Here is a 20,701-nt window from a genome sequence, read left to right on the forward strand (position 1 = left end):
AGGCTAAGAAAGTTTATTGTGAAAAATTGTTATGGAAAGTAATAATTTCCGAATCCTTTCATAAAGACATATACACAGAATCAGACTGGACTTCCATAGTGCAGACGTATGTGCGAAAAGCTTTTTAAACAGAGGCTCTAAAATCAAAGTTTTGTTCGTCTTTCCAGGTAGTGGTCACTTCGTTAACAGAAGGTTGTGTTTACTACATGTTTGTGATTTAGGAGGTACTAATAGTTTAGATTTACGTAGCTGAAATTTATAATTTATCCTTTAAGTAAACTATACTATATGTGAAGCCCGCTTCACATGAGACTTTGGCTATGAAGCGTATAATAACTATAGGTAAACATGGACAGCTTCATTGTGCGCTGCTGCCCAATACTGCACTGGTTTTGGGACCCGGTCGACTTTGAGGTTGAAGGATATCAATGTGAGACCATCTCCAACCACCAAAACTGGATTTGGATAAGGATTTATGCAAACATAATGTGTAAATGGACAAATTGAAGGTTTCCCAATTTTAAAGGACTAGTTATTATTATAAGTTATTTGAGCTCAGAAACCGATTATATAACGCAACTCGAGGCGTCACTGTAGATAGAAACTTGACTGGAAACAAGCTTTGATGGACTTTGAAGCTTTAAACCAGGCTGACATTTCACAAAAGACCACTAGTCCTCCGGCTTGATGTAGTGAGCGGTCAGTCCCACCAGGCGCTTTGCTGGATGACACAGTTCACAGCGACACCACTCCACACGCCCGTGTGGCTGCTGAGGGCGCCGCCGCCATATGCTCCAGTCATGAGTAGTTCAAGAGTCTTTGTGGTGGAGCGTTTTTTCCTACATCTCTCCTGGCAACAAAACAAAGAGTCCCACTGTGATGTTGAGTGGGAAGAAAAAGGAAACAAAAAAAGAAGACAGTTACACTAAAGTGACCAGATGTCATGTTGGATCCGACATTAGATTTGATGCTGAACTGTGCAAGGGGCGGTGAAGACTGGCAACGAGTCAGATCTGGAGAATCTTGAATATGAGGCTTTATTTCGTCTCACTCACTCACTCACTCACTCACTCACTCACTCACTCACTCACTGTCCAGGAGAGTTGTCGAGTTGAATCTTTATTACTCAATCAACTGCTCTGACGTTTTTCTTTCAGATTACTGGTGATTTTGTGTTTTGTTTGCCTGAGAAGAATTTCCTCATTTGCTTTATTGTTCTGTAATTATTTGAAGACTGTTTAGTTAAGACCATGTGTGCTTCATGTTGTTGTTTAATGCCTCCCACCCTTCTGCTTCCTGTTAATCTGATAAAAAAATTCACAACTACAGTAAAATGTAACCTCAGTAAGGTTTTACCATGAAACATTTGTTGTGATACTGCTGACACCAACATCTGTGCACATGGAAACAATTAGACTTCATACGTGTTACGTACAACTGTGTTCCTCTTTAATCAGTGCACTGAAGATAAAGGGTGAGCATCTGTTTCAGTACCTTTAATAATTATGAAATACTTTATTGATCCCCTCAGGGAAAATCAATGTTACACAGCTGTACACAGATGATAGAGGTACTACAAGGCTTTGCTATCTTGTCTAATGAAGAGGGGGAACCGGGAGTTAAACCATTGACCCTGGGTTTTTGCTGCCAACTGCTCTACCAGTGCAATTACTGGTGCTCCAGCAAAATCAGCACATAGGTTGAAAAAATATTAGAGCTTATTAATTTATAATGTTTGGGAGGCTGATGAAAGCCGATTGGCTAAGCTAACTGCTTATGCTGCATAAAGCAGTAGTGGGAAATATTATTATGAGTTAATATGAGATGTCTACTGGCTGCAGAGAGCATTGCACTGTCATGTTCATATATACTGATTTTCATGTCAAAGGGATGTTGCAGCGCAGGCCTTTTCGCAGAGGAGACCACAGTTTGAGTGAGTATAAAACAACCAGATGTTATTACAGTATAAGCAGTAACATGTTAGGCTAAGAGACATATCCAGTTATGGAAAATGTAACCTGTGTGAAACCTTACTAAACCTATTATTCAGTTTTGCTCTTCTCTTGCTCCATAGGACAACGTCAGGCTCAATATGAAAGCTCTGCCACAGTGACCTGGTGATATCGCTGTGACCCCTAAATGATTGAGGGGCTTCAGGAACCAAATGAATGTGTTGCAGATGAATTCATGCTCAACCTAAATTTGCTCTGTACATCACACACAACTGTTGCACAAGTTGTTAAGGAAGTAAAAAACATCTGTGTACGAACCTGCCTTTGCCAGCCAATTAAGTTCATTTTACTGTCGTTCAGCAGAGCAAAGCGCTCCTTTTTTGAAGTATTTTCTAGACGATGATAGCCCCAGCACCAATCAGTGGCCATTGCTCTATAGGGAGCCTGCTGATGAGCTTTCATCAGTGCTGCTAGCCACTTGTCCCACATCTCTTTCTCTCCCTAATTATGCTGATGAATAAGGCCGTAATAGTGATCCGTCCTCAGCTGATGAGTCCATGAGTTTGCCATTATTGTCTTGTCTCGAGGGCGGGTCGCGGGCAGCGCGAGTACATTCGGGCCATCCACGCTTCTCTTTTGTTATTAGGATCATCTCTTTATCCTCGGCACCCTCCACCCATCGCACACCCCTCACTCAGAACCACCCGCCCCTGCCTCGCAGTGAAATGCTCTCTCTCACTCCAGCGGTGGGACTTACTTGCTGAGCGCGGGGCTAAGGAAAAGTAGAGATGATCACTCTTCCTCTTCACACTTCAGTGCCCTCGTCCATGCAAACATAAAAAACGTTGCATACACAATCAAATGACACTGGATCTCTATAATTAAGGCGAACATTTCAAGTCCCTCGCACAAACACTGTGCGATAAACACATTCTGTCAAACAGCTAAGAAGCAGCTTGGAGCTCACATGCATCAGGTCAACAAAGCCTGGCATGGGTAAGAAAAGCGGGGCCTTTATTTTGTAAATGCCAATTAATCCACTATAGGATATTTTTGCCCACAAAATAAAGCATATGGTACATGGCTATTTTATGGAAATTCCAGCAGGATTAAATGTTCTATTATATTAAAATCATAAAAGTCAAACTCAATATGAGAGAGGGCGTATTGATTAACTATTTTACAAAACATCTGTATCACTTATCTCAGATGGATCCTTTAGCACCTAGCAAAGGCATCATTTGAGGATTTATAGAGTGTGTTTGTGTGTGTTGTCATTTACAGGCATCAGCTCCGTGTGCTCTGTGCGGCCTGTGACACAGTGCCGACAGCTGGCATGACAGAAGGTGCTGAACTGGGGAACGAAACAAATTGCCTTCATTTTCTTAGAGCGCAACCTCTTCGGGGAACATCGATGAACATTACACAACTGAAACAGCAACAAATCTGCGACTCCGGAAAAATAATGCCTCGCATGAGAGCGAGCAAAGTCAAGTTGGAGAAAAGGAGCAAGACCGCTTCAATCCTTTCTGCTGTTCCGAGCAACATTTTCAATTCACCTCATACAATGATTGTTTGGGTGAAAAGGTCTACAGGTTTTCTTAGAGACAGTAGGAAAAATCACCGTCTTGCAAAAAACAAACTGAAAAAACACAACACGAATCAGTCCAGTTTCGAAAGTTTCCTGTTATGTTGGTATCGGTCTCAGGGTATCGCACCTTTGAATGCTGCAGCAGGACCAGTGGAACCCGGGGAACAATAAAGCAGTCGCTTCCCAATACTGGTGTGAAAACCTCTTTCATCTTATGGCTGAAGTTCATGTAAGATACTGTACTGTCTTCACAATATACTGTACTGCCTTCAGTAAACTTCAGAGAAAAGAGAAGCTGGAAATTGTACTGAGGAATAAAACAAGAGCAGACATACAGGTGGGCTACTCAGAGCAAAAGCGCTGAGTGGCGTGCGTGACAGAGATGGATCATTAGTTCCCAATGGTGGCAAGTCGGGTCTGTGCATGTATGGCTGTCTAGATCTCGTCACTTGTAATTAATTAGCTGTGGATTATCATCCTGAGCCAATTTTCAGTAAGACTAGGAAGCCCCACATGATTTAAGGTAAATACAGTACATGGCTTGACTGAAGAACATGCAGTCGGTCCCATAGGACGCCCTCTGTGTGTAATTGTGAAGCACTCCACTGTACAATGCCTTCAAGCGTGTTTACTCTAAAGAGCGGAGGGAAAAGATTTGAGCAAAGAAAAAAAAAAGCTTGAGAAAGTAGAGCCTTAAGTGAAAACGACTTCTCAAATCACATGAATAACGGGTAAGTCTCCAATCTGCAAACAAGTCGCTGGTAGATGAATGGCTACACAACGGCGAGATAATAGAGACGAAACAAAGCAACTAGGTTAACTCGAGGCGCGAGGGGATGGAAGCATTGGCAAAAAGGGGCTTTGGTGACACAGGTGACCATTATGAAATGAATCCTTCTGAGAATGCTGAAGACAATGGGGGGAGGGGGCCTTAGTCACGCACCTAAAAAGATGTTGGAACGTTTTACAAATACAAACCAAAGATACAACTGAACCCACTGTGGCCCGAGGCCTCTGACTGGCGGAGAACTTATCTGATCTTCTCAAAGAGGCGGAGGTGGGTCTCCAGGGCCCCGTCTCCCCACCCACCCGCTTCTCCATTATTAGCTCTGCCAGCTAAAAAGATATTGTGCTTAGTGACAAATGGGACAGGAGTGCTAGGGCGCAGACAGTGCGGGGGAGGTCCCCTCCATCGCTCTCTCACTGTCTTTGCCCCTCCTCCCATCCAACACCTCACTCTCTCTCCCACCATCCACAGCGCCGCTGCCGCGTCCTCCCCGATAACCATAATTGCGTTTTAAAGCCCCTGATTAAATTTTGCAGTCTCGAATGATATTGTTTTGCGATGAATCCTTATGAAAAATGCTTCATGTTGGGAGATTATGGAGGCTGTGTAGGCACGGGGAGCGGCAGCTAAAAGGTGGAGGCGGAGATGACAGTTTTTTTTACATATTTATTTATTTTCTGGCTTTCCTTCCAAAGCTTCAATGGCCACTAAATGAATCCCTGCCATCACTCTTGTCCTTCTTTTCCTCCAGCCATAAGCCACATTGCCTTTCTTGTTTTATAAACACCCAGCTGCCGACATAAACCCTCCCTTTCTGCCTTGCTGTGGCTCCTCGCTCGCCCAAACACACCCGCAGGTTTACAGGTTACTGTACGCAGCAATCACGATTAAGAAGATTTCCGGAGACATTTACCTCAGACTCAATCAAAATAAACTTTGCAAAATTAAAAAAGGGATAAAAATTACCCCGCTGTCACTCTTTATACTTTTACCTGTCTCATTACTTTACGATCCAATGTAAGTCTCCCTTCCAGAGTGTCATCGTACCTCTGGGGGAAAAGCGATTTTTTTTTAGAGGTGACACAAAATGCAATCAGGGTGAATGAGAAGCCAGCAAATTCAATAATGGAGGCAAATGAAAATGGAACTGGAGACTCTGCACTTAAGGCGGGATGGGCTCATGGCCCTAATAAGCCCTCTTCTGTCACCGCTTCCCTGCATCTAAATTAACCAGAGGCCCTCCAATCAGCACAGGCAAACAAAAGAGCCAGCCAAAGAGATGAGAGCGTCGCTGAATGCTAATAAAGGTAACAAACGGTCGTGGTCACCAACACTGCCGTGTGTGTTTGTGTGTGTGTGTGTGTGTGTGTGTGTGTGTGTGTGTGTGTGTGTGTGTGTGTGTGTGTGTGTGTGTGTGTGTGTGTGTGTGTGTGTGTGTGTGTGTGTGTGTGTGTGTGCTGGTGTGGAGCATCCATTAACGCCCAACAGTTAGCACTTTGTTCAGAAGTTACATCAATTTTTGTTGACGAGTTGTTAAAAAAATTGAAAACGGTGCTACTTTGGAAATCAATTAAAATCATAAGTTATGCTTCAAGCACTTGTAATGGTACTAGTTTTTGAAGTTTTTAAACTTACAGTAAGCTTTTAATAGGTCTCCTTGACCCGCAGGTCAATTGGCTTGTGCAGCCCCAAAGTACAAACAACAGGACTGCTGTCCCATGACGTTTTTCTTCTCCGACAGCAGTGATTTCTGTTGTTGCGCTTACCTCAGAGCGCAACCCTCACCTCGACAGTCACCTCAGCCCACTGTCTGCTCTGTTATAAAACATCAAACTGAAATTTAAGGGGGCACCGCGAAGGGGCCATGAGGGACCCATCAGCACAGTGAAACTGCTGAGCCGCTTAGCTCACAACTTGAAATGTGGGCTATTATTAAACGTCCACTCTCAAGTCAGGGAAAAAAACATTCCTTTGGATATTTTTTTTATGCAGCGTGTACACACACAAACACCGACATATATTTTGTAATTCAAATTGGACTCATTACATATTTTTTGTGGCGCAAAATGCTTAAGAAGTGTCAGAAGCGCAGCTAACTCTCCGCATTAAAATTGACACTTACAATGGGCTAAATGGGCAATTTGTCATTTCCTGGCAGAGAACCGCAGCACTCATCCCTCCACTCGGGTAATTTGGGCCACACCAACACGGACACACACATACACATGAACCAGCAAATCAACTATGACCAGCAAATTGCTTCCATCTGGTTCTACAGTATATTTAGTGTGAGGTACTGCAGGTCGGTCCGGCATGACTTCACTCCTCCCCCTCCTCCCAACTCTTGCTCCCGCGCGTGCGACTCCTCCAACAGTTACACACAAATATTCATCAGCGGTAATGATGGGCTGTGCTTCAAAATCTAATGGATTTGCAGTTTCGGAGTGCAACTTGCACTACAGACCTCAAGAGGAAGCTTGGACCGAGGCAGTGTACTTACAAAAATAATGGACCCAGGAAGTGTCATTAAAACTCGCCAAAGTCAAGCAGGTTGCAGACGCCTGGGACAAAAACACAGACACAAGCTGCACATACACAGAAACGGCACAAAGCAGACACCATTTATTTTACCCGAGACCCTGAAGCAAACAAATACTGTATGTTGCAATGTCAGGAAGGTGGCATGCGCCTTGTGGCGAGACAGCTGAACAGGCACTTTGAATTTAATTAGTGTCAAATGAAAACCCACTATCATCATAATATGAAAATCAAACATCCTTGCTTCATAGGTACTGCAGTTTGTGGGTTTGCCAAATTGGTTTTTAAAGAGTCCATCATCACATGTGGTCAAGCACTTTTCTTAAATTGTGAAGAAACAGTGAAATCTGGAGGCTGGTGGGTTTGTTTGCCTCGCTTTAAGCCAAAATTGTGCTTGCAGACTGTGGTTCAGACCATTTAAACAAAGGAACACACACAGAAAAATCCAGTCACAAGCAATTCTAATCTCCCGAAAAATTAATTCAGCTTTAATGAGGAAGTTTGATGAAGTCACGGTTATTTGGTTTGATTAGCTGGGATTTCCAAGGACTGTGGCGTGGAATTGCTGACTCATCAAGCCTCGCCACCCACCACTCTGCCTCTGCACAGAAACGAGGGGTGGGAGAAAGATTTGGCAGGAACAGTACTGGTGTTTCTTAACAGTCCAAATTCAACTTCCTCAGTATAACTGATTCATCGAGTTACAGTACTTGCTACAGTAGTAAGGTTTCTCAGGTCTGTCTGTCTAGTCTATCCTGAAACTGGCTCAGAATCTTTGCTAGTATTCTAAGTTTACAGTACTGTTTACAGTCTGTTTGGAGCACAAGTATGAAATTATGGGTTTTTAGTTACTACAAACAAAATCATAGGATTGCACAGAACATCTGTACCACTGTAGTTGTTTGATGGGTTTAAAAGGCAACTTCACTGAATAGCAACTTCCATCTAATAGTTTTAATTTGGGTAGTAAAAGTGATCAAAAATAAAAATGAAATGTGCCCTATATTAGAGTAGAGTAGAGTGCTGGCCTGGGAAGGCGGTCCGAACCCACCAGGTGTGTCCTTGAGCAAGCTGGGATCACTAAAGCTTCGATTATTATTTATATACAAAATGTATCTGCATTCAATATATTGAAATATTTCCCTATTTCTCGAAGAAACAGGAACAGTCTCAGCTCCCCCTGATGATGCCATCAGGTTTTCTGTGGTTTTCTTCTGCATCCATTACCTTGCCCTTGGGCTTATGCTTGCAACGTTTGAGTAAAAGTGGGGCCAAAGCAACAACAGTGAGCCAGTCTCACTGAAATAACAACAAAAGGCTTAAATGTAACCCAGAAGCGTGAACAACAACAATCTAGCTTTAACCTCAACTCTATGATTTGCTTTGCCCACCTGAATGATGCTCAGTGCAGTCCCCTAGGTCTCAAAGCTGCCCCATGTCAACTCCCCAAGGACACAACACTTAACACTCAGGGCAGATGTTGATATTATGCAGTATTAGGGAGTTAAGCTATTATCACTCACTGGAGTCTCTGTCACATGCATAGGTAGCTCAGTTAAGACAGCCAATATCGACCTGCCAATGGCGGTGAACTCTACCATTAAAGAAAGGTTCACAGGGCAGCAGACACTCTGCCCTGGGGTCTATTACCATTCCATTAGACATCATTTTACCCTTCTTGCAGGCATCCCACACCCACTAATGGAGACAAACCTGAAGCCCCAGGGGTCTCCCAGTCAAAGGATTTCAGCATAAAACACCAACGGCAGCGCATCGCTGACAGCGCAACGCTGATAAACCTGAGCATGGGGATAGAATCACAATGACTTCTGGGTGCAAGAGTGTGGAAAAATGGGGGAATTGGAAATAAAGAGATGAGAAAATAAACTGAGGACACTTTTGTGAGCGTGCATGTGATGTAGATGTGTTTTGCTGCTTTATCTTGTCTGGTCTTCAGAAGGGGAAATCGAACAACAACAGGCAACAGGTTATTGGGGATCTTTTGGCTGAGCTGCTGTCTGTCCAGGTACCAGTACAACTGAGAAGGATCAGGGAAGTGCTGCAAAGACAATCTCCGACCCGACTTTGTTTCAGAATACAGCATGTGTGCACATCTATTGGTTGCATTGCATTACATAACACTGAAGAGGCTTTTTTTTGTTTTCAAAACAGAAATGATGGTGCTTTGGTGTTTCAACACTCTGAAATGGGTGTGTGTATGCGGGTGGGTAGGGGGGCAAGATGAAAGAAAAAAAAGCAAAACTTTATTTCTCAAGCAGACCGAAGGGCTCTCTCGCTTTGTAGATCCACCACTGCAGCATTTTCTGGAGTAGCAAAGCGTTTGAAGCTGGGAGATATGTTTTAATCATTCGGTGCCTTAATGATGACACTGGATCTATTATTAATGGGCCCCATCCCTCCACACTCTCTTTTTTTCTGCATAACAGTCCGAAGTGAGCCCGGGTATTAGCATTAGCTGCTTTTGCTCTATTTGATCTCTCTGTAATTACACCACTTTCTGGAGATCACACCGAAAGCTTTATGTTAAGTAAAGATGCTTTGGAAGTGTTTTTTTACTATATAAATTCCAAACACAATTACAGTTTCCCTTGTCTCTATTCAAAGAGGAAGTTCTTTTTAAACCAGCCAGTAAGACACAGAAATATACTGTAATGCACTGCAATGTCAGTAAGAAAGTATCAATTAACTCTTCTCATGTCAGCACATACATCAAATATAATAATTCCTCCCATGATCAGAAATAAAAATAATATAAACATTAACACTGACCCTAACTTGACTGAGTGAGTATTAAAATGAGAAGCTGCCGGTAAATCAATAGTCATGCTCTGAAAATAAAGATGCACGTGGGGTTAATTATAATAAAGTCCGTTAATCAATTCATCTCGGCACCAACTGCTGTCGGTAATTTGGCCTAAATGCTACTAATACTAAATACTCACAAAAACGTGGCAATTAGCGCGACAGCAGCGGTGAAATATTAACTTAAAACTAGAGGATGTCTGAGTGGTTGCCAGGTTGCGAAACCGCGGGAGTCGCTACAGTCCCATCGAGTCTAGTGGAAACAAAACAGGTGAGGAAAGACAGACTGGCGACAGAGGAAGGAGAGGGGACAATGTTTTGCTTTCTGCGTGCGGGCACAGGGGGCATCGCTGCCAGATGGGAAGTTGGAGTCAGAGCTCTCTTTGGGGCCCACTGAGCCATTTGGCTTCCATTCAAATGGGCAATTTAACAGGGTGGAAACAAAAAATGCAAAAAAATAAAATGAAGAAAATAAAAACAGACTGAAACTTAGGCAAAGAAAGAGGGAACTGGGTAAAACAACCACTTCAGAACCTCGCCAGAGAGTCCTACGGTGGGTATTATCACTGCTGCTGCGCAACATGGGGTAATTAGCATTGCAGAGTGCGCTGAATGGCTCAGTACATGTGGTTGTCAGCGTGTGCGTCGAGCGAGCGTGTTCGAGGTTATTCGAGCTTCAAAAGCTGCAGGAGCATCTGAAAAAAGTTGAGATCAGAGGAGTTTCTATAACACAGATTACTATATGTCCCTGCTGCTGTGAAGGCCAAACAGCTGTGCGCGTACAGAATCCACAGCATGATTTAATTCTGTGTCTCCTGTGAACTGAATCCACGACGGGATGAAGGCGGAGCGAATCTGTTGTTTAATTTATCGCAGGCATGCATAATATCCTTGCTGTGACATGTACATCCCCTCTAGATATGGCAGAAGCTGTGTTTGCTTTTGATATGAATGTTAAATAGGTCCACTTTATCATACATGAATCTAAGCAGATGTGCAAGACAACATCTGTGTCATCATTAGAAAGGGGGAATAGTGTCGGTTATAAGACGGAATAGTGGATTTTTTTTTTTCTTTCTTGGTCCCAGGCTGGAGGAAGACGATAGAGCGGCGCTGATCCATATGCATGGCTGGGCGCGCCTTAATTGCAGCTTTGGGGCGCGGTGGGATCAGACGTACGGACCAAAGGCTGGTGCTGTGAGACCCGTATCATAAGCATGTGATAAAGCAGGTGATGGTGAGGGGGTGCCTGTCAAAAGCACGCAGGGAGCCAGCACAGACCCGAATCACAGCCGTGAACCAGAGGTACATATAGATTATGCATAGTGGGTATAAATAATGCAATAAATAGCTTCCTACACCTTTGAAGGAGTATTTCAAAAATTCACTGATCATTTTTTGCTGGACTTTTTAAAAGTTTTCTTGTTGTTTGGACTTATTAGAAAACAGCATCAGGACACTAAGTGGGTCTAGTTCAAGGAAGAACAGGCAAAGTCAACAAACAACACAAAGTAGCACAATTTAAATTCAAATTACCAAGTCTCTGGTTTGCTGAAAAGACGGGGAACAAAGGAAAAGCACAAAGACAAATAGGAAAGGGCAACATAAGCTACCCATCATAAGTCACTTGGGGATAAAGGCCCATTTATGTCTGCCTTTCTTTACAGGAATGGTCAAAACGGGCTGTGCCTCGCTCCGTTACCGGCTCAGGGTGTCAGCATGCCCCTAAAACTCTCACAATCCCTTTATCACGGTGTCCAGACTCCATTAAATGCTGCTTATTACTGTAAATCTGTCATGTGCTTTAATATGGATCATAGACCCCATCGTGAATCACAAAAAAAACACCACTGCAAAGTCAATGGCGCTAAGAGCCCAGGATGGATTCCTGCTGTCCAACTTCTCCCGACGCCGACGGTTCCGCAGTGGTTCCGCGTCCGCTCCGTTCCATTCTGTGCCGCCTGCAGAGGGAGGCCCATAACTTGTGTTTTACGCTGAAATTAATTTGGTTCCTATGTGAAACATCTGACACATAATTGCCCGAAGAAGGGAAGCGGGGATGGATGTGGGATAAATTGCAATGCCCACAGGAGAGCAGTGTGAAGCAGGAGGATCGATGCCAGAGAAGAAGCCTCGGGCAAAATACAACAAAGAGGGGTGGGTGCAGGAGAGGCATCATGGTGTGTTGGCATTTGGGATAGTTGGCCCATGGTGGGATTGAAACCTTTCCTTTTTACTCGCTGTTTGTGTCTGTAATGCTACAGTACATGTTGCAGTCTCTGCATTTTGAAACCATCGCATTACTTTCAACCCGTCGTCGATGGACAGACTTCCAGGAGAACTGGCAGCCTCTCCCGCATTTGTTCACTTCATTTGTTCTTTGGCTGTTCTTTTGAGGACATACGTGTTGGACATGAATCTTCCCATTGGCTGTGGGCTCATGCTCCATTTCTGCTGGAAGAACATTATTTTTTTTACTGCTCAGGAAAATCCTGTAAATTTCCTCCCAAATCTGACAAAAGATGAAAGCTTAGGAAAATAACATCTACTGTAGGTGCAGGCTCCCGCTCTAACAACCTTGTCTCATGGTACTGTTGATTTGGTTCCAAATGAGCAAGCTGGAGGTCCAGACACTCTAATACGGCCTTGTACCGTTTCAAACTTAATTTCTTGGCTCACTCTACTTTTTGACCTCGTTCCCGTGCGCTACATGTAGCCTCTCCCTGTTTACCTCCATTCCAGTCGCTCTACACAGAGAGGCATCACATGGCGCCTTAACGCTGCTAAGCAAAGACAGAGCGACCCTCCGACTGAGCTCTGGCGCCTCTCGTCAGATTGTACGTGACAGTTGTCCATCAACCAGCACTTCTCTTTCAACAGCTTGTGTTTCTCTCCTGGAGCGATGGTAATGCTGCCGCCGAGGCGAAGGGAAAAAAGGCAACACCTGACTTCCGAAGTGTTACAAGAAGTTAACCTTTCAGATGCAAAAGGCTGACTGCCATCGCGGCTCAGCGCGAGGGGACGGCATGTCAGACTTGGGGAGTGCAACGAAGCAGTGAGCGTAGATATGACTTCAGCCAGTTAAAGGGGCCCATTACATCGCTGTGGAAATTGAAATGACAAAGTTCATCTGATACCAAGGTCAAATACGTGATATATCTACATAAAACTTAAAAAAATAAGTATTTACGTGTAGGTGTGGGAAAAATGAAAGAGAAAAGTGACTCGTTGTCTGGTGTCTGGTGTCTGCCAGATCGTCATCGACCCCCCCCTACACAAACACACACTCTTACCTGTGAGGTTGCGAAGGCCCAGTTGCCTCATGCCGTAGTAACCCTCCCGTCTGTAGTTGAGGAATATGGCCAAGCCGTAGCGGCCTTCGTACAGCTTGGTGCCTCGGATGATTCGCAGGTTCTCCAGCGGCAGGTAGTCAAACTGGTTTAGCGCCACCAGCACATAGCCGGTCACTTCTCGGATAGACTGAGAAAAAAAGAGGAAAAGAGGAAACTATTTAATATTCACCCCTGATCACAGTGCAAATGCTGAAGGATGCTTTTGTGCTTGTGTTAAACCAGAAGGAGAATAAATCCATATTAAATATATCAACAATAAAACAAGAATGTTTGAACATGTAATGCAGCTGGGCCTTTAGTTTTAGCTTTAGTGCCATGGGAAGAAGGAATATGGGAAAAATAAAAGCATGAAGTCACCGTGGGATCAGGCCTTTAAGGATGGGAAAATGTAATAAGAAACATCTTCAAGAAATCAGTTTTCATGTGATTTCAGTCAGTGAGGTGAAGGGTTGTTGAGATTTAAAAGCTCTTTTCACATCCTATTACTTTTACTTTGCCAAAACATTGAATATTTCTTTTTGCCACAAGGCAAGAACACATTTCTCGTGTTATAACACGGTCAATGCGTGCTATTTGCACTTTCAAATGTCAAGCTTGTGAAGAATTTGGACACGCGGTCCGAAATGATTAAAATGTCAGCTCAATTACAGATTGATTGCGTTCCATCCTCTGATTAGAGTGGCTTAAAGCTGTACTGGTAAATATGACATCCATGAAGGGAACAATAACGCAATGACTTATATTTGATTCTCTTTATGAGTTGAAGGCAACACACCATGAGAACAAAAAAAAGATCATTTGGCGTTGACTCTAGTTACAGTATAAGGCCTCGGCTGATTGCCTGAGATGGACCTACATAAATACAGCGTGGCAGACTTTAACTAATTGTTTCACAGTGCATAAATTGACCTTCTTAAAAGTCACTAAAAAATCCCTCTACAGTAATTTCCTCAGTGTTATGCTGTTGATGAGGCAGATTAATTCAGTGGCAAACCGCCACTGATGAGGCTAAGGTGAGTGCTTGAAAAAGATTAAAAGGTTTGTTGTAGTTTTCCCAAAAAGGGGTGGGTCAGCTCAAGTCAAATGAACAAAAACACCTGGAAACATCACAGTTCAAGGTGACATCCTGCGCTAAGCTATGACGAGACTCTCCTTTTAGATGACAGGCCCATCAGTCAGTGCAGCAGTCGATCGCGTCTTTGCGTATACAGCCTCATTAGCGGATACCTTCATTTGGCTGCGATGTACTGTATACGTGTGCGCGGATGCGTGAGTCTTCCCAAAGAGCCAACTTTTGTTGCGACAACTCCGTCTCTGTGATCATACAATATTCATGCGAGTCATTGAAACGGCAACAAAAGCTCAGACAGAAACCTAAATGCACACACATACACACACACAACAGCTGGCGAATGCCAACCAACAATGACAAGTCTAATTACTGTAGGATGCTACGTTTAAAAGCAGATTGTCTTGCATGGTTCAACATCAAAGGCGCTGCTGCAGCAGAAGTCCAGGAATCTATTCAGTTGTGAGTTTTTGTTTATCTTTCATTAATCAAACTGCACTTTTAAACCTACGGTAAACACCTGCAAGTCAGAGTTGGGGGAACTTACAAGATAAACCCTTATGAGTCATAGTGAAGATCAACTTTATGAAAAGTATGTCATTGATTCAAATTCAAACGTCATCTGCAGGACAAGGGCCGCGCAGAGCAACGCGGCCACGGCTTCACGCCCCCTGAAAAACCCTCATTAAACACTAACTGCTCATTTAAGGGCGCTTCAAACGTCCAGTGACAAGCCGTGACAGGAAAAGTTTCTGAGGCGGCCGGCGACTACAGACGCGCCCTAATGAGCACAGACAGGCCAGTAATGATGAGGATGATTGGTCGGGAGAACGGCAAGGAAATGAGTAATGCGAGGTTTGATTGGCCGCTGACCCCTGGGGGACATCGGTGGAGAGACTGACAGTCAGGACACCGCACACGGAGCGCCTGCATTTTTGGGATAATAGCAGATTAGCTTCTATGCTGAGCAGCCAGCAAACACTGCGCACACCTGCCAACTTGGCCTATTGTAGCGCTAACACAATAGGAAGGAAACAGAGAGTGGGGGTGCTTATTAGCGAGATTACAATGTGTCAATCACCTGAAGAGAGAAAGAACAACATAATAAAAGAGCAGTAGAATCCATTTCAGCGGAGGCTTTGATTAGCATACTTATTGCGAGAAGGATTTCTATTGTGAGGTGCTCCACAGCCTGTCAAAAACCCCTTGGCGAAATCATATTCTGTCAAATATGTTTTGTAAATGTTCTTTTTTTTAGTGTTTGTTAGTGAGTTTGCAAGTTGTGCAACTCTGTGCAACTTGTGACTCAGCCTCCAACAACAAGAGCGCAGCGAAAAGCCTTTCTTCTCCAGGGGTCTTGTTGATCCGGCCCCTTGTTTTGGAAGTCGTGTCATTTCATCACTCTGACCCCGCCGCGACCTCGCGTGCGCCGCCGGGGGCCGGGGCGCCATCGCGAGCTCACCCCGCGATCCTGAGCTCCGCCGTCTGCAGCGCCCCCGGGTGCCCGCCGGGGGCGCTGTGGCCGGGGGAGCCGGGGAGGGCTGCTCTGCAACGCGACCCAGCTGTAGGCGCACACGCGGCTGCTGGCCCGCTCCACAGTGCTTCCACTGTGCCCACTTCTCCCTGCCAGCCTCCGGGACCCGCTGGTAAAAACCAAAGAAAACTGTTTCCCTGTTGCTTAGCAACCGCAGGAAAGCCTTCCAGCGGGAGCATGGGAGAGCAAAGAGGGGGAGAGCGAGCAGAAAACGAAAAAAAAACACAGACTCAGAAAGGGTCTTTTTGCTGTAATTCACCTAATTAAATTATAGGATTACTCTGCCTTTTCACAGTTTTTTTCCTACGCTTTAACAGTATTTAATTTCCTTGTACTGCCATAATTCTTTCTTTTGATCAATATTTATCTGCATTCCTTCTTGTGCCGGAGGAGGGAGGAAGCGGGAAGACAGAGGGAGGAGGGAGGTCCGGAGGGAAGTAAACACAAGCACCTGCACTTCCCCTCCCGCTGCATCAACTGCCCTCTGTTTCAGAAAACGCAACCACAGAAGCTGAATGACGCCGCCGCTGCCTCGTGGGCGATGTGCTCCACTTAACAAGGGGAATAGTGGGCAGACAAACTTGTGTTTCCTCTACAGTTTCTTAAAAATAATACAAGCTTAACAAGGTGAGTGGGAAGGCTAATTTGGGAGGCGAACCCTCGATTGCTCGCGTGCACAGCCACACACACACGCACGCACACACACACACACACACACGCACACACACACACACACACTTCGTCCTCCTCTAAAATGTCCCTTAGCTGGTGACTGTGAGTCATTAGTGTCTCAATAATGAAAAAGAAAGTGCTAAAATCTTTACACAGTCTGGCGCCAGTCCAGGTCATTATTTTAGTTACCATTTCAGCAGCATCTTTTGATTCTGGCTCGACTCTGATGGATCAGAGTGTTTGTCTGTTGTGAGAGCCACAAAAGAGGGTTTGGTGCCGAATTTTACCCTTTTTCTTCGCACACACAGAAGCGCGTGCGCATATAATGTATATTCCGTTAACCCTCCCCTCTCGCCCACGCGTACACAAACAACACTGCCACTAGGAAAAGCATCACAAGGCTGAGTTGAAGCGGGTCAACTTCCCCTGATGCACTGCAAAGTTTAATATTACCTCTACCACTTTTCTCCATTAAACCCAGGCAATTAGTGGCCTAGTGTGGAGTGTTCAGTCCAACTGCATCCTTTTCAGGTTACCTTCCATCTTTAGGTTTACTGAGGCTTAGTTGCTTCGCTAAAACACCTTTTACCGTATGTCATCCAGACACGTGGAAGCTTTTCTAGCGTCTCTCAGCTACTACGCTCCAGTAGCTGGAACTTGGCTCATTTTGCATTTGTATTCAAGCCAGTATTCAAATGAACTAAACAATTGTTTTGCAAACTTAACAATTTTATCAGCTAATGAATCGAGAACCGCTTCGCTGGCGCTCGACAGTCTTGTGTCGTAACTCGGCAACAGTTGGCCAAAACAGAGTAGAATCATAAGAGCTGAATGCTGAGTGAATGCTGGATGAGCTGTGAATCAATAAAGCAACCTGCCATTCTAACAGCCCCTAACAGGAAAAGTGCACAGCAGGTTACGGTCATCGCATGGATGTTTACAATCGCTTATTCTTCTAACATACTGTGGAGATACTAACCAAACCTCACCAACACCAGCCAACAGATTTGCATGCACATTTTTTTCTGGTTTCAGTCTTTAAGAGAACTGCCTGTAGGCTTTACAGCAGGTTCAGAAGAACCACTGCGCTGAAGACATTAGGAGGATAAAGGTTTTCTTTAAACATTTCCACATGTCTACATTTTGCAAATGCAGTCAAGGTTTTACAGATGTCATTCAGTGATGAATAACAACTCTGATCTGTTGCTTAAGTTATTACACAATCATTTATAGTTGTGCAGTAAGTGATAGCATCTTAGTTAACAGCACCAATTTTTAACGTCCTCTGTGCTGAAGAGATTAGAAACTCAGCCCAAGGGTCAACCTTCCTCTACCATCCTCATATTGTGGACAGCTGGGGAGATGGAAATCAAACCTCTGCTGCATGCATCTACATGAGTGTTTTTGGACTTTGCACCGATGCTTTGCTTTTTGTGATGCATATTCAATCGTTAGCCTTTGGTTTTTGTTGCCTTCAAAGTTATTTAAATGAAATGTGTTAGAGGTTAAACATGAGCACGATCCAAAAAATACGCTGCTGTATAAGCACTGATGGAAACTAAAAGATACATATTTAGGTTTTATTAACTATCCTAAAATATAACTATGGATCTTGGACGAATCTACATATTTATAAAACTTTTTATTTGTGTAAAAAGAATTACAGCAGAGATCATAAAAAGACTAGATATAAGTCTGATTGTATAGAATTACACATACTGTAGAATTGTCTTGTCAGGCAACCCACCATCATACTGTAGGATGGTTCCATTCTCAACTCAGCACCCAGGTAAGTCAAATAAATGCTCAGCTGTGCCTTAACTACCAGCTCCTAGCGACTAGAACTATTGATGTTGTAAGTCTCCCTCTAAATCCACTGTGGCTTACACGTCATCAGATCAGATAGAGTTAGAGAGCATGAAAACACCAGTTAAGACAATGTCATCGGTTTTGGTGTAGACAGTCTTACAGCGTCCACAGACTTTTCAGTGATAATCACTATCAGAACCTGAACCTCTAAAAATCTTTGCAGGTCACTCACACATCATTATTCAACTTGAACTATAGCTGCAGCCAAACTGGCTTATTTTAATTATTCTCTTTTTATTTTAAAGGTATAATAAACCCATCGGGTCTCTATGACAGTGCTGCTTTTATCAGGCTAAGCTGATTTGGGAAGACTTAAATAACATCAGCTGCGCGAAGCAGCTGGAGCTTTGCGAAACCACGGCTTCATTATCACAAAATAATGAGATAGGCAAGTCCTGCTTATGCGAAAACAATGTTTGATTCTGTGAGATAACAGAGTAATTCAATTTTTATAGGGTACAAAACAAGAGCGGCACAAAATCACAATTTGGCAGGTAGCAAAACATGATCATGTGAAGGCAGTTCCAGATCTTGATAGACAATTAAACTGCTAAAATACAATTGGAGCAGCTCTCTGGTTTTCTACAAATGAGGCCGTAGGAGAACAAAGAAGGGTTTAGTGATGGTGGGAAGGTGCTGTGAAGCCAAACTTCTGCAGGCATCCAACGGAGCACGGAAGAGATAAATTTTAAAGCATAATTAATAGTGCACCTGTTCCTGTCACCTGGATGAGTGAGAGTGTAAATGAGGTAGATGGCACGAGAGGAAGGAGGACGAGGGAAAGACGAAAGGGTTGTGGGGCACAGGTGGAGGTGGGAAGGGAGAGATGGAGAGACAGGAGAAGCGGGGAAACGTACGACACCAAGTAATGGCGCCATTATGAACGACAAGAGACGGGACACATATTATGGTGATTACGGTTCATTTCCATACATATAGAGCACTCTGCCAGCGAGTCAAGGAGAGTGCAGCCACGCATGTCAGCAGCAGGACTACTGACTCTCGACAGTTTGATCCGAGCGGAGCACCGGCTCAATCCTCCATGCGACGCCAAAGTCAATGGGCGGGCAGGGACCTGTTTACCAATTCGCTTCAATGAGCTCTGTAGGAGAAGCGTGCACTCCTTCACCTCGTGCGACTGTTTGGCTGCTAAGTATGCTGAGAGCACTCGGGCATGACATTCAAGATTTTGAGAAATCCTGTTTAAGAAATCAAGGCCTTTGAGAGGAGGGCCATTGACTTTGAAATAAATGAAAATCCAGCCGCGTGAAATGTCACCGTGAAAATGACTAAGTCATTCAGCGCAGGTATTTGCGCAAGGTGCGGGAGATTTTTATAAAGGACACATCTCGAGTTTGTTGATAGTACCCTGAGGTACTCCGGCGAGATGAAGAGTCTGCAGGTGGAGCGAGGGTGGGGCCTTTTGCTCACTTCAAATGGAGAGCACATCAAACACGGCGAGGTGAGCGTTTTTTGAACCCACACACCACTTTTCATGTCGGTGGTGCAGAGCGGCTCCAAATCCCCTCCCTTTAAGGTGTTTTAGCTCCTCCATCGGCACTTTGGGGAAAAAGAAAGTCGATGTCTTGCTCAATCAAAAGGCTGTAATTGGACAGGTTTGGCGCGAGAGAGTATCTGTTCTCACGCGGTGTCCGGAATCAAGCTGTACTGTAACGGTGATCAAATGCCAGGAAGTTAATTAAAAAACACGCTTTTTCCAGACGTTTTTACTCATTTAGCTTCTTACTACTTTGAATCCTGATTTTCTAACTTTCCCATCACTATGCATATAGATCTGACAGAGACAACCGGTGCAACAGTGTGGAAATGAACCTTCTAGGTGCAATTTCCTGCACTAATTAAAAATGTAAACTTAATTTAAAAATATTGATTTAGTAATGCAATAACGTCTATAAAAGCTTTTTTTTTTCTTTCTGCCAGGTGCTGCCGGACTTTAAAGAAAGTGGTGCACCACTATGTAATGACTTTGGTGTGCGCGCGTGCACGTGTGTGTGTGTATGTGTGTTATATCCAGGGTTGTGTCTTCAGCAGCAGCTGCGCTACTGGCTTTCGACGTTGACGTTTATTGCATGAGGCAGCCTGACAATCTCATATAAGCCCATTTCATGAGCGTCGTCCGTGTTGTCAAGTCACATTTACGGCAAAGACCCTGTCTCCTAAATTAAAATTACCAAAGGGGCGACGTTTGCAGCGTATTAGCAGCCACAGCTAGAGCAGTGACAGTGCGGTACAGTATCTGTGTCTTAAGCCACAGTGGAAACACTAATACATAACTCATGAGGGGAGGCAGTCGTAGCCACCCGGCAACAGGCGCATGGCGTATCGCATTATGCTGTAGCCTTCGGGGACCCTACATAATGTGGTTATGTGACAAAGCTAGTGCACGTCAGCCACAGGCTGCTCGCTTGACAGTGGCGATGGAGGGGAAAGTGAGCATGTTATCTCCTATAGCACCTAGCTCCTGTATCTCATATCTAAGCCGCTCATTATTC

General features: G+C 44.2%; 1 protein-coding gene across 2 annotated transcripts in view; it reads right to left on the reverse strand.

Moving 5' to 3' along the window:
• LOC114843967 (receptor tyrosine-protein kinase erbB-4-like) overlaps positions 1-20,701 on the reverse strand; it is a 195,613-nt gene that overhangs the window by 69,772 nt on the left and 105,140 nt on the right. For both annotated transcript variants that reach the window (XM_029130908.3, XM_029130898.3), the window contains exon 3: positions 12,985-13,171. In XM_029130908.3, the coding sequence (XP_028986741.1) occupies positions 12,985-13,171 (187 nt within the window). The remainder of the gene's footprint in view (positions 1-12,984; positions 13,172-20,701) is intronic.

The sequence above is a fragment of the Betta splendens genome, chromosome 2 (genome assembly GCF_900634795.4).
Source record: "Betta splendens chromosome 2, fBetSpl5.4, whole genome shotgun sequence".
NCBI lineage: Eukaryota > Metazoa > Chordata > Actinopteri > Anabantiformes > Osphronemidae > Betta > Betta splendens.